The sequence below is a fragment of the Schistocerca gregaria genome, chromosome 4 (assembly GCF_023897955.1).
Source record: "Schistocerca gregaria isolate iqSchGreg1 chromosome 4, iqSchGreg1.2, whole genome shotgun sequence".
NCBI lineage: Eukaryota > Metazoa > Arthropoda > Insecta > Orthoptera > Acrididae > Schistocerca > Schistocerca gregaria.
Window position 1 is genome coordinate 290,719,818 of NC_064923.1, and position 15,650 is coordinate 290,735,467.

Below are 15,650 nucleotides of genomic sequence, written 5' to 3' on the forward strand. Positions count from 1 at the left end.
CGCAGCTTAGTCACTCTGAAGAGGATCACTGCAATTCCGTCGAAACTTTAGTTTTTGTTTTATGTATCTTATCTGTTTTTACAGATCGACGCAGACTAGTGAGCAAACAGCTATTGTCCAGAAATGCGTTAAACAATGAAAATAGTTTCCCGAAATACGTCCTTCACAAGATAAATTAATTAAATTACAATCGTGACTGGCAGCAGTAAATGTTTTTAAAATTAGTAAAAAACAATTATTATACAGTCTAGGCTTTCAGACCACATTTATAACAGAAAACCTAAAATTCTGAAAGTCTTTCGGAATAAATGGCGTTTGCTTGGTGGATTTTTAGTTCCGATACCGTATGTGTAGTTACTGTTGGCGTGTGAGTTTTCATAAAAAGGATCGGCTGAGTAGAAAATTTTCAGAGGACGAAGAGAGCAAAAAATGGAAAGAGTTTGGCATGGAAGGGACCGTCAAGCAGGCAGACACAGTAATAAATCGCTAGATTCCTTTACCGGAGAGCCAGAGTTCAAATACAGTGTTCCATAGCTGATTTAAATGTTATAGAACGTCAGGGAATATTTATTTGCGTATTATTTTCGAGACTGGCTAAGAAAGAAAAATAAAGATGAAGAATACGGATTAGTTAGTAACACAATCAGTTTATAGAGCAATATGGTGGAAAATTATTTAAAGTTACAAAGGAAAAGACTTAAAATGCAGACGGTTTTGAGACCACATAGCAGGGTGCGTGAGAGAGAGAGATCACTGTTTGGTGAGTGTGAGGGCTTTTTATTATATTTTTTTATTACTAGTATTTTAAATGAAACCTCATGTGTATACTTTTTAATTAACAACAACGTGACAATTCACTATTAACTTCAAAAAATTTGAATAAATCGTTAACGTTAAATCGCTTCTTTATTTTCTCTTAGTCCACTTGAAATTTTTGTTTAAAGAAAAAATATCTTATAGCAATTGTTGCATTTCTGTTGTATTGTTGCTCTAGTCTACATCTGAAAGTATTTCAAATAATTTGTAGCATAGAGTACAGAAAATGTTCTGCAAGAAGACCTAAAAATAATGTAGGTCGTTAAAAATATATCTTCCAGTGGATACAAAATGCTCACTGATATAATCAATATTTTATCATTTATTAGATTATTATTAATTACTTGTCTAATGTTGACTTGAAAGATATACTGATGATTCAGCTATGAATTCACATTTTTTAAATATTTTAATTCTTGCATTTCAGCTGAAGAAATTATTTAGTAAAAAAAAGATTTTGCCAGATCACGTTAGCATACCTCTGAATAGTTCACACAACCAATACCTTGACCAGTTCGTTCTTTTCAGATGTCGATAACTACAGAAATACGTTGGCGACGACTTGACTGAGTACCCTTGCAGTATTGTATAGCGTGGCGAGTTTGGGAAAACTAGCGACGTGAAGGATGAGCAGGCTCCAGCTTCATAGATTCATCAGTTGGTTAGATCACAAGAAAAGAATGAACACATCTTCCATTTTTTTATTGAAAAAATGTGTCTTCTTAACGGAGTTCAGATACATCAGCACATAGTATTCTAAAAACAGCAGCACAACTGACAAAATCAGGATAGCTTACTTTAAAAAACTAAATAATTTTGAAAACAAATTCGATTATTATTCAAGAAAAATGTCTTCTAACAAAATACGAAACTAACTAATGGTTTAAGCACAAAATTATAGATTCAAATACAACAACGCAACATAAAATACAAAAATGAACACCACAAATATTTTCTTCCATTGTCTGTTAGTGTTAATACCCTTAGTTGTGTATAATTTACATAAAAAACTTAAATATCCATATGATTACACTAATAAGTAATTATGATTCTAAGGATCACAAGATATACAAATAATTAATAACAAATTCGTAACGAAAATAAAGCTAATAATTACATAAAACGTCAATGGAAACCGAAAGGAAAATGTCTCGTGCCAGTTATTAATCTGAAATTCGCAGAAAGGTACTACGTATAAAAATTTTTTACAGGAGTTTAAAAAAAACTATCGATAAATTGCATCACAGTTTACACTTTGTAATGTCAAAGACGAAATGCCTTCAGTACTGAGCAATCTCGAGAAAACTCTGACTAATAAACAGATATGGCATTGGATTGTCTCTCTCAGCAATTTGAAATGCTTCAAAGTTTCTCGTGAAAGTGATGGAGGAAGCAGAAGTAACGCTTGTGTATTGCATTATATTTTGTTTACAATAACCTAATTTGAGAACTGTTTCAAGTAATCGCTTATGAAGTAAGATATGTAATTAAATTACATTGTTTACAGTCATTTCGTCACTTACGTACAACTATCTATTCTTGTTTTCGCTAAATCTATTGCGTTTTTTTAACAGACTAAAACTAAAATTACCCATGTCAAAGAGAACGCAGCGAAAGAAGAGATGGCGCTCAACTCTCACCTGAAGAATATACTGTTATCTTGTCCCTCAGAACGAGTGACCTGGTGACAGACTGACTAAGCAAATGTTGTTTTCTACAGCTAATCACTGAGATTCCCTTATCAATGGCACAATTGATCTATAGCAGTCGATGTAAAATGTGCGTGCCATTCTGAAATAAGTTTTAAAAGTCTTGAATCAGAGCGGTAAGAACGTCAGTATGAACATTATTATTTTATGTTTCCTTTAGAGAACAAATGTCCTACAAACCTCACATATGTTTCAGTCATGCTTCAACTTGGGTGTTACGTGAAGGTAATAATCGATAGCGGTATCATACACCAGTTAAGAAAGCTGTACAATACGAAATCAGACTTCTTTGACTTAGAGTTTTGTTTGGAGCCACGGATAACTAAACCAAATAGCTTTGTTATACAACCTTTGACACAACACTTTCACGTAAACTTCGTCACCTTCTCTGTGTAGATGCTCACACAGAAATATACTGATACTTCTCTTTAGTGACGCTACCTACTTAAGTACACATTTCGTTAAACACTTGTGCTTCCACCTTCACTGTATCTGTTTTAATATGGCTATTAAAGTGTACAGGGAAAGTAACCGCAGAACGGAAAATTACGCCAAGTAACACCATATCATCTGCTGAGATCGTGTTACCATTAGCTCAAAGCCACGAAATGCTGTTTCATTTCCACATAAGTGCTTAAAAATATAAAAGTAAATGTTTCAATCTTGTCTGAAAAGTATAACGTCGCGTGTAATAAAACTGCTTCTCAGAGTTAAATACTATGGACTGTAATGTGTGAGGGATGTGGAACTGATTGGAGAATAAGCTGTGTTATAGTAATACTGAAAAAGGGTATATGGACGGCTCCAAAGAGGAAAAAAAAACAGCAACGACAGTAAGGAAGGGAATAAATGTGTGGAAGGCCAAGACATTAGGCAGAAGAGCTGCGTAGAAAAATGCTTTGGTAATAGTTAGACAAGAAAAGTACTGTCAGATAGTGTGACACTGACGTTCCTTCCAGAGTGGCTCGCTCAGGCTGCAGCATATGGGAAAATGATGAGCGCGTTCCCGGACCAGACGAAGCCGCTGTTGTCTGGCGTGAACGTTCCCTGCAGGATAATGGGCACCTTAGTAGCCGCTGTGGGGTCCGCAGGGTCGCCTTCGAACAACCCCTTCATCGTGCTCTTCGTGGGCGCGACGCTGCGGTAGAAGACTGGTGATGTGAAGTTGACGCCTGGTTGCACCATGGTAGGTGGGGGTGCCTTCCACAGGGGTGTGCCAGACAGCGAGAACTCACCGCTCGACCACTCCACGTCGATATCGGGGTCCACAGTGGCCATCACCGATACTGGAAGTTTATACGTGCCCTTCAACTTGATAGCTCCTGCAGCACCACCAGGGGCCATTGAAGCTGACCACGTGATGGACAACGCAGCTGCTGTTGTGGGATCTGTGGGCTGTGGATCGACCAGACTACTGTTGAAGAATGGCACTGGCAGTGTTACCGGTACCTGTCCAGACCACACATTCAGGTATGTCGGGCGCATCTTCGTCGTGTTTGTTGCTGTATCATTGTAATAAAGATCTTCGGGGTCTAGGGTGAAGTTGGCGTTGATGTAGCCTGTGATGCCTGTTAGGCCAACGGCGCCACCTCCACCGCCACCAAATTTGCCACCGGCGGGCTTTCCGCCTTTGCCATCCTTCTTGCCTCCTGTATCATCTTTTTTGTCTGCTTTTCCTCCTTTACCACCTTTTCCTCCTTTAGCGTCTTTAGCATCCTTTCCATCCTCTGCAGCAGCGCCTTCAAATAGGAATTGCATCGGTGGGGTGGTTGGTATCCTTGGTATTGAGGCAACCACTTTGCCAGACCAAAGGAACATAGTTTTGTCCGGCGAATAAGTTCCCTGAAGGATGACTGGTGCACGAACAGCTCCAGCTGCAATGGCGGACTCCTCAGCCAGCTCGATGGCGGCATCCCTGGCTGTCATCTGGACTCCAGACAGCAACGATTTGCCATTGTCGAGGACGGTAGCTCCACTAAAGAAGATGGGCGACGTGAAAGTACGATCAGGAGTCACCACACCATCTATCGACACGTTCCAGAGCAGCTGTACGTTAAACTGGAAGTCGCCGCGCCACCAGTCGATGGAGAAGTTGAACGGTCCGACACCGTGGACATACCTGGGAACCGAGAAGGTACCCTGTAGCACTGCTGTGCCCGCTACTGGGTCAGACGTCATGGAACCTTGCCAAGTCACGCCGTGGCCGAATACCATCGGAGTGAAAGCCGTCTCCGTAAGTGCAGCCGTCGGATACTGGAAGGAATCGAATGGATGGCTGGGAATGGCCGCCGGCAGGCTACCGTCCCACATCGTGACGCGCCCGCCGCCACTGTCGCTGGCTCCACGTACGTATCCAGAGGTGACCATGCCACCGAGTCGGGCCGTCCACGAGAAAGGTCCGAAGCCACTCACCGGAAAGAGCGAAGCTGGCGCCCGAGGAGCCAAGTTACTGGTTCCACCCATGAGTGGGGCCTTCTTCTTGAACATCACGATAGCGTTGCCATTCCAGTAGAAGGTCGTCTTGTCAGGAGAGAAGTTGCCTTGCAAGATGACCGGTACACGCAAGCCAGAGTCACCTACGGCATCGACAGCGGTGGCCAGCTGCAGCATCACATCGTCACTGGCCGTCATTGCTGGCTTGTCGTCACCGCCGTCGACCTTTTTGTCCTTCGCTTTCTTTTCTTTCACTGGAGGAACCTTGATCTGCTGGAAGTATATCGGGGAAGAGTAGACGAGGTTGGGGTCGACCAGGCCATCTACCGTAGCGTTCCACAAGAGCTTACAACGAAGGGAGAACTGCCCCTGGGTCCAGCTGATGGAGAAGTTGAGTGGAGGTCCGTGAGTGTAGGATGGTGCAGAGAAGGAGCCCAAGAAGGAGACCTCCAGAGGCGACAGCACTGTGGCGCTGCCGTGCCAGACGACGCCACTTCCGTAAACGGGCGGCATTCCCAAGGGGTCTGTCGGGGCTGCGACGACCGGGCGCGCATCGAACGCGGGCAGTGGGATGGCGGCTGGTAGGGTGCCCGACCACAGCGTCGCCTTGGAGGTCGCCACCCAGCCTGACGTCACCGCCAGCCCTAGGGCGCCAGGGCGAGCCAGGCCTCCTGTAGCGGCCGTCACCTGCCGGAAAAGAGGAAAGCAATTACCGTACTGCACACAAGGCCACAGTCCCGCAATAAGTTGGGTCACCAAGCTTAGAGAGACTTCTGCTTAAAGTATGCTTGTATTTGTGAAATGTAGCATAGTTGTACAACCAGGTGGCTGGTCTTTGGAGGAACTTCGTATTTTCACCCCCTAAAGCTACAGAATTTACAAAACACTCAGCAAAGTAATCTTTTGATACATTACAACAACATAAAGCTATGGAAATTCCATATATATATACAGGGTGTTACAAAAAGGAACGGCCAAGCTTTCAGGAAACATTCCTCACACACAAATAAAGAAAAGATGTTATGTGGACATGTGTCCGGAAACCCTTAATTTCCATGTTAGAGCTCATTTTAGTTTCGTCAGTATGTACTGTACTTCCTCGATTCACCGCCAGTTGGCCCAATTGAATGAAGGTAATGTTGACTTCGGTGCTTGTGTTGACATGTGACTCATTGCTCTACAGTACTAGCATCAAGCACATCAGCACGTAGCATCAACAGGTTAGTGTTCATCACGAACGTGGTTTTGCAGTCAGTGCAATGTTTACAAATGCGGAGTTAGTAGATGCCCATTTGATGTATGGATTAGCACGGGCAATAGCCGTGGTGCGGTACGTTTGTATCGAGACAGATTTCCAGAACGAAGGTGTCCCGTCAGGACGACGTTCGAAGCAACTGATCGGCGTCTTAGGGAGCACGGAACATTCCAGCCTATGACTCGCGACTGGGGAAGACCTAGAACGACGAGGACACCTGTAATGGACGAGGCAATTCATCTTGCAGTTGACGATAACCCTAATGTCAGCGTCAGAGAAGTTGCTGCTGTCCAAGGTAACGTTGACCACGTCACTGTATGGAGAGTGCTACGGAAGAACCTGTTGTTTCCGTACCATGTACAGCGTGTGCAGGAACTATCAGCAGCTGATTGGCCTCCACGGGTACACTTCTGCGAATGGTTAATCCAACAATGTATCAATCCTCATTTCAGTGCTAATGTTCTCTTTACGGATGAGGCTTCATTCCAACGTGATCAAATTGTAAATTGTCACAATCAACATGTGTGGGCTGACGAGAATCCGCACTCAATTGTGCAATCACGTCATCAACACAGCTTTTCTGTGAATGTTTGGGCAGGCATTGTTGGTGATGTTTTGATTGGGCCCCATGTTCTTCCACCTACGCTCAATGAAGCACCTTATCATGATTTCATACGGGATACTCTACCTGTGCTGCTGGAACATGTGCCTTTACAAGTACGACACAACATGTGGTTCATTCACGACAGAGCTCCTGCACATTTTAGTCGAAGTGTTCCTACGCTTCTCAACATCCGATTCGATGACCAATGGATTGGTAGAGGCGGACCAATTCCATGGCATCCACGCTCTCCTGACCTCAACCCCCTTGACTTTCATTTATGGGGGCATTTGGAAGCTCTTGTCTACGCAACCCCGGTACCAAATGTAGAGACTCCTCGTGCTCGTATTGTGGACGGCTGTGATACAATACGCCATTCTCCAGGGCTGCATCAGTACATCAGGGATTCCATGCGACGGAGGGTGGATGCATGTATCCTCGCTAACGGAGGACATTTTGAACATTTCCTGTAACAAAGTGTTTGAAGTCACGCTGGTACGTTCTGTTGCTGTGTGTTTCCATTCCATGATTAATGTGATTTGAAGAGAAGTAATAAAATGAGCTCTAACACTGAAAGTAAGCTTTTCCGGACACATGTCCACATAACATATTTTTTTTCTTTGTATGTGAGGAATGTTTCCTGAAAGTCTGGCCGTACCTTTTTCTAACACCATATACAAAAAGTCAGTGTAAATTTGAAAACTGAATAAATCGCGGAATAATGTAGATAGAGAGCTACAAATTGACACACATGCTTGGAATGACATGGGGTTTTATTAGAACCAAAAATATACAAACGTTCAAAAAATGTCCGACAGATGGCTCTTCATTTGATCATAACAGCACTAAGTAGCATAGCAAAGTAAGACAAAGCGAAGATGATGTTCTTTACAGGAAATGCTCAATATGTCCACCATCATTCCTCTACAATAGCTATAGTCCAGGAATAATGTTGTGAACAGCATTATAAAGCATATCCATAGCTATGGTAAGGCATTGGCGTCGGATGTTGTCTTTCAGCATCCCTAGAGATGTCGGTCGATCACGATACACTTGCGACTTCAGGTAACCCCAAAGCCAATAATCGCACGGACTGAGGTCTGGGGACGTGGGAGGTCAAGCATGACGAAAGTGGCAGCTGGGCACTCGATCATCACCAAACGACACGCGCAAGGGATTTTTCACGCGTTAGCAATACTTTTTTTTCGTTCTAATAAAACCCCATGTCATTCTAATTTTTACCTCTCTATCTACAGTACTCCGTGGTTTATTAAGTTATATGTATATAGACGTCCGCTGTATAGAGACAGCACAGTTTCATAATGGCGACACAGACTTGGTTAATATCGGTGGAAGAGTCCGACAAGAATACTTCGTTCGCTATGCTGACGATACAGTATCGATTGGTGATAACTTAAACAAAATGGTTCAGATGGCTCTGAGCACTATGGGACTTAACATCTGTGGTCATCAGTCCCCTAGAACTTAGAACTACTTAAACCTAACTAACCTAAGGACATCACACACATCCATGCCCGAGGCAGGATTCGAACCTGCGACCGTAGCAGTCCCGCGGTTCCGGACTGAGCGCCTAGAACCGCTAGACCACCGCGGAGGGCGTGATAACTTAAACCATCAAGAACTTGCCATCACAGTAGGTGATCACAACAAAGGTCAAGGTCTGAATATCAATGCAAAAACGACGCATTTTATGACTGTCACACGAGAGCTGGTCTCGTTTACAAATGCAAATAGACGAGCCATTGGCTCCTTAATACAAAGAGTAAGCAATTTAAGTAATATGGAATGTGGCTCTATGAAGGCTGGAGACCAGACACGAAGATAAAATGTAGCGTAGATAATGCAGGTAATGTTTTCATAAAATTCAAGATAGATTCTGATTAGTACCGATACTATCAATTTTCTTTCCTAACCCATCCGTGTATTATTATCTATCATTATTATCTTATCATTGCTACTCGATATATAAGTTGATGGCACAGTCTTCTTCTAATACAGGACTTCTGTGCAGGCGTTTCATGAGACAGTGCTTTAGGCTATTTCGAATAAAACATTCGAAATAACGAGTCCAAATTTTACTAACGACATACAGCTGGTTACAGGGATAGGTCTTTATTTCGCGTGTTGGTACCCCTCTTGATCTGGGTTTCTTCATCGACTGACATTGACTTGACTGTACTTGTGGTTTTTGTGCACTGACTCCAGGACCCCGCTATCTACACTTTCTTAAAAGCAAGCTTCTAACTTTATTTCAAGGAGTCCTCGAGCTACAACGATGGTTATATTTTACCACCATGACGAGGCTGCTAAACGTTCTAGTCGTCACATGACTTACCATCTTAATATAACATTCCCCGGAAGATGGATCTGCAGAAACGGTTACGTTACATTTCGTGGCCACCAAGATCCACGTATCTTTCGAATTTAGATTTTTGCCTGTAGGGAAAGCTTGAAAGGTGAAGTCTACAAAGAAAAACTGAACAGAAGAAACCACTTGATCGTCTGGGTAATGAATAGTGCTGCCATCGTAAAAGAATGCCGGATAAGCTCAGAAGAGCTAACGTGGTGTCCTCCAGAGACTTCGAAAGTGCTTTGCATTCGGTGGTGGAATTTATGAAAAACAACTTTAAACTTAACGATGTAACTCTGTTTAACACCTTATGTAGGTATTTCTTTCAGTTATATTGTTACAGTTGTATCTCTGCAACAAAAAAAGTTGAACTAATGTTGCATGAAAGATTTTATTCGAATTTAATCTACACTAAGGACACATAAAATATTTTCCATTTCTCCTGAAACACTCTGAATTTACTCAGCATGAAATCCAGAGCAACATGGTCGCTTTTCCAAAGATTACAACTCAAGTTCCCCGAGCATTTGTGATAGACTTTCGCATGGTCTACACCGACCTATTGCGATGCAAGCTGCGGGTCTCTAAATTCGTTCGTTGTCTTTTTTTATGCTTACTTTATAAGAATTCCAAATACCGAAATAATAGTCTAGGATTTCTTGAGCTGTGCCCGCTACTTCGTGTAAGCGATTTCCTTCACAGACGCATTGCACTTTCCCTAAGCCCTTCCAACACATCTAAAAATGTAAAGGCCTCAGACACGATCAACCGATTCGCCTCATATTTGGCAGGTCGCCCGTATACAACCTGATTTGAGGGACCCTAAGATATTTTGGCTCAATAACTCCCCGTTTTTGCGAAAACTACTCGAAAAGTTTATGGCGCACAAAGGATTCGGAAAACTGAGCATTATTGACCAACATCCACAAATGAATATTTTCCTAGAGTTCGAGGAAAGAAACTTTATGACTGTCGGTTTTGTATCCACAACGTATGTGGTGTTAAACGAAAGCCCCACTGGCGTAGCGACCAGGGCATCTGGCTGCAAATCAGAGAACCTATGTTCGATTCACAATTGCATTCTGAAGTTTTCTGTAATTTGTATTTCTTTCCGTGTCTACATAAGTAGGTATAGGAGGATTAATAAGGTAAGTAAATCAACATGAAATTATAGCAAGGTAAGCAAATAAATTTCTCAAATGAGTTGGATTTGCATAGAACTAAAAATTTAATCCTGGTCGATTTACTGCCACTTAAACTCACTCTGTTACATGTTCTCAATTTCCTTACTACAACTAGATGGATGGTGTTTGTCGTACAAACATTCGAGGCAAATATAATCTCGGCACACAAAACATCTATCGAATACAATATTCGATCAACTATGTCGTTCCTTCTCAAGATTCGGAGGAAAACAAACTTTATTTACATTTACAAAAATGTCTTTTTCGGCAACTAATTTTGATGCATATCAGGTATAAGACGACATTGTCAGAAAAATCAGTGCTGAAAGTTGACATGAATTATGCTGTTAATTGTTTTACGTCCGATGGGTTATGCATTTCCAGCTGGGGTTCCGAAGTAGACTGTAATTTTGAGGCCTCGAAAAAAAGTTTTTGACTTGGCGGTAAAAATAAACATCACATGACTGCCACACAGATATGCAGTTTGGTGAGATTACTTCTACCGTGCAATTTAATTGACGTTCTTTATATATAGAGAAGCTATCATACACTACGGTGTTAGTTTGTCCACCTTAAGAATACAGTATCAGACAAATCTTCTTATCAGCAACCAAACTTTTTAAAATGTATCATGATAAATTTTATAAATTGAATTTTTCTATTTCCCAGATATCGAGCAAATGAAGTCAACATTTTATCGAGTCGGTTGGTTGTTGTTGGGGAAGGAGACCAGACAGCGAGGTCATCGGTCTCATCCGATTAGGGAAGGACGGGTAAGGAAGTCAGCAGTGCCCTTTGAAAAGAACCATCCCGGCATTTGCCTGGAGCGATATAGGGAAATCACGGAAAACCTAAATCAGGATGCCGGAGGCGGGATTGAACCGTCGTCCTCCCGAATGCGAGTCCAGTGTCTAACCACTGCGCCACCTAACGAGTCGGTTAAACGATTGACCTCTTCTACACAAAGCGGGCTAAGTTAATTATTAGTTTCTTATGAGCGCGGAAAAAATGTAGGCAACAACTGGCCAGACTCTGTGATGGAATATTGTGCCGTGTACGAATGCGTTATCTTATGTATATTGCCAACTGCGGCAACGTTTAGTTCTTCTCCATTATGCGATAACGTCCGTCGAATACTAGATTAAGCTTACTAGGTATTGTGTTGATACAACGGGGCTTCAATTTTAATTTTTTACTAATCTAAGTCATTTGAGAAATTGATTTGCCTAATTTGCTACTATTCCTTACTGATATACTTACCTTGTTAACATTCCTATTCCTATCAGTTTTGACGAGGAAGAATGCAAATGAAAAGAAACTGTAGAATGCGATTAGGAATCAAACACAAGTTCTCAGCTTACAGCAGGATGCCTTGGTAGCAAAGCAGCGGTGCTTTCGTTTAACACCGCACACCTTTCCTCGATATCTAAGAAAATATACGTTTGCAGGGCTCGTACCTGTTTATGAAAAATTCTTAACTTTCAAATATGTACGGATACCGCCAATTCTGAGTCGAATGCACGGCATGAACTTCATGGACAGTTTTCTCAAAAACGGGGGAGAGGGTGTTAAGCCAAAATATCTCGCCAAATATGAGCTGAATCGGGTAGCCGTGTATGAGGCCTTCCCGTGGCTTATGAGTAGCCGTTCGAGCATGAAATCCAAGTTTTTTACACCTCCCGCCTAACTTTTATAGTACTTGCAGTGGATCCTGATGCAGTTTGGAATTCCTGTGTGGTGGTCTGGATAGACGTCTGCCTATTACACATTACGACCTTCTTCAATTGACGGCGGTGTCTGTGAGTCAACAGACGAGGTCGGCATGTACGATTTTTGTGCTGTTCGTGTCCCTTCACGTTTCCACTTCACTATCACTACGGAAACATTGGACTTAGGGATGTTTAGGAGTGTGGAAATCTCGCGTACAGACGTATGACGCAAGTGACACCCAGTCACCTGACCACGTTCGAAGTCCGTGAGTTCCGTGAGGCGCCGCATTCTGCTCTTTCAAAATGTCTAATGACCACTGAAGTCGCTAGTATGGAGTACTTGGCAACACAACGCACCTAATATGAAAAACGTATGATTTGTGGGTGTCCGGATACTTTTGATCACATAGTGTAGTCCGTAGCGGAGATTTTGTGCCATTGACTTTCCATTTATGAACAGTAAGATAGTGCGCTGTGTGGTGTCGATGATCGTGAGGGTTGCTCGTACAGTTGAGATAAACATCTCCAACTGACTGACACAGCACCATCAACATTGTCGCTTGTTGTCACTTCCACTGAACTCTTCAGAGGGTCTTGGAATTACATCTGGTGGTGGTGCACGGACTGGTAATAAGAAACTTTCTGCTATCAACTCACCAACCGTTTCTTGCCAAATACTTGTGACAAGAATTTGTGCTGGCACGAAATTTCGAATTGGCTACTGCCAGTGGAGCGCCACTGGAATGTGAAAGTGGTCTAGATCTCGAAAGCATATGCAAATTAGTCTTGAGAGGCTTAATTTGCAGTTCCGAAATCTTGGTTACAGCTATTATGGAGTCGGAGGTAGCAAAGAAAGGGTATCTCAAACATTTAGATCGTAAGTGTTACAAAAGGTACATTATCGTAAATTGAGTATTTTGAGATAAAGAACCGATGGCTGTAAATTAGTATTTCAAGCAGTGCAAGATAATGAATGAGCTGTGTAAGTGGGGGGCGTGGTTTTAAACGGTGTATATTGTATAACAAGGGGTAGCCGTGGCCCATAATTCATAATCAAAACGTCTTCGGTTCCGAGTTCGATCCCCGCCACTGCCTAAATTTTGATAAATAATCAGCATTGGCGGCCGAAGACTTCCGGCATAAGAAGTCAGCCTCATTCTGCCAACGGCCTTGTCAAAGAGGGCGGAGGAGCGGATAGAGGTTCAGGGCACTCTCATGTCCTAGGGGTGGGAAATTGCCCCTAAAGGCGGAAGAATCAGCAATGATCAACGACATGAGAATGCAGAAGGCAATGAAAACCACTGCATTAAAGATACGTAACATGTATCCACAGGACATGTGGCCTGTAGTTGAAGAAGTGTCATGACGATCTCTCCATTGGCAAAAGATTCCGGAATAGTCCCCCATTCGTATCTCCGGGAGGGGACTGACGAGGGGGAGGTTACCATGAGAAAAAGATTGAATAATCAACGAAAGGATAATGTTCTACGAGCCGGGGCGTGGAATGTCAGAAGCTTGAACGTGGTAGGGAAACTAGAAAATCTGAAAAGGGAAATGCAAAGGCTCAATCTAGATATAGTAGGGGTCAGTGAAGTGAAGTGGAAGGAAGACAAGGATTTCTGGTCAGATGAGTATCGGGTAATATCAACAGGAGCAGAAAATGGTATAACAGGTGTAGTATTCGTTGTGAATAGGAAGGTAGGGCAGAGGGTGTGTTACTGTGAACAGTTCAGTGACCGGATTATTCTAATCAGAATCGACAGCAGACCAACACCGACAACGATAGTTCAGGTATACATGCCGACGTCGCAAGCTGAAGATGAACAGATAAAGAAAGTGTATGAGGATATTGAAAGGGTAATGCAGTATGTAAAGGGGGACGAAAATCTAATAGTCATGGGCGACTGGAATGCAGTTGTAGAGGAAGGAGTAGAAGAAAAGGTTACAGGAGAATATGGGCTTGGGACAAGGAATGAAAGAGGAGAAAGACTAATTGAGTTCTGTAACAAGTTTCAGCTAGTAATAGCGAATACCCTGTTCAAGAATCACAAGAGGAGGAGGTATACTTGGAAAAGGCCGGGAGATACGGGAAGATTTCAATTAGATTACATCATGGTCAGACAGAGATTCCGAAATCAGATACTGGATTGTAAGTCGTACCCAGGAGCAGATACAGACTCAGATCTCAATACAGTAGTGATGAAGAGTAGGCTGAAGTTCAAGACATTATTCAGGAAGAATCAATACGCAAAGAAGTTGGATACGGAAGTTCTAAGGAATGGCGAGATACGTTTAAAGTTCTCTAAAGCTATAGATACAGCAATAAGGAATAGCGCAGTAGGCAGCACAGTTGAAGAGGAATGGACATATATAAAAAGGGCTATCACAGAAGTTGGGAAGGAAAACATAGGTACAAAGAAGGTAGCTGCGAAGAAACCATGGGTAACAGAAGAAATACTTCAGTTGATTGATGAAAGGAGGAAGTACAAACATGTTCCGGGAAAATCAGGAATACAGAAATACGAGTCGCTGAGGTGGTAGTGGAGGTTATCGTTTAACGTCCCGTCGACAACGAGGTCATTAGAGACGGAGCGCAAGCTGGGGTTAGGGAAGGATTGGGAAGGAAATCGGCCGTGCCCTTTCAAAGGAACCAGCCCGGCATTTGCCTGAAACGATTTAGGGAAATCACGGAAAACCTAAATCAGGATGGCCGTAGACGGGATTGAACCGTCGTCCTCCCGAATGCGAGTCCAGTGTGCTAACCACTGCGCCACCTCGCTCCGTAAGTCGCTGAGGAATGAAATAAATAGGAAGTGCAGGGAAGCTAAGACGAAATGGCCACAGGAAAAATGTGACGACATCGAAAAAGATATGATTGTCGGAAGGACAGACTCAGCAATCAGGAAAGTCAAAACAGCCTTTGGTGACATTAAAAGCAACGGTGGTAACATTAAGAGTGCAACGGGAATTCCACTGTTAAATGCAGAGGAGAGAGCAGATAGGTGGAAAGAATAAATTGAAAGCCTCTATGAGGGTGAAGATTTGTTTGATGTGATAGAAGAAGAAACAGGAGTCGATTTAGAAGAGATAGGGGATCCAGTATTAGAATCGGAATTTAAAAGAGCTTTGGAGGACTTATGGTTAAATAAGGCAGAAGGGATAGATAACATTCCATCAGAATTTCTAAAATCATTAGAGGAAGTGGCAACAAAACGACTATTCACGTTGGTGTGTACAATATATGAGTCTGGCGGCATACCATCTGACTTTCGGAAAAGCATCATCCACACAATTCCGAAGACGGCAAGAGCTGACAAGTGCGAGAATTATCGCACAATCAGCTTAACAGCTCATGCATCGAAGCTGCTTACAAGATTAATATACAGAAGAATGGAAAAGAAAATTGAGAATGCGCTAGGTGACGATCAGTTTGGCTTTAGGAAAAGTAAAGGCACGAGAGAGGCAATTCTGACGTTACGGCTAATAATGGAAGAAAGGCTAAAGAAAAATCAAGACACGTTCATAGGATTGTCGACCTGGAAAAAGCGTTCGACGATATAAAATGGTGCAAG

At 42.6% G+C, this 15,650-nt stretch overlaps 1 protein-coding gene across 2 annotated transcripts in view; it reads right to left on the bottom strand.

The window, feature by feature from the left end:
• Positions 1–1,502: 1,502 nt before the first annotated feature.
• The window catches only part of LOC126268048 (uncharacterized), a 220,277-nt gene continuing 206,129 nt past the window's right edge, over positions 1,503–15,650 (bottom strand). For both annotated transcript variants that reach the window (XM_049973475.1, XM_049973474.1), the window contains one exon: positions 1,503–5,645. In XM_049973475.1, coding sequence (XP_049829432.1) covers positions 3,495–5,645 — 2,151 coding nt within the window. In that variant the 3' untranslated portion in view covers positions 1,503–3,494. The remainder of the gene's footprint in view (positions 5,646–15,650) is intronic.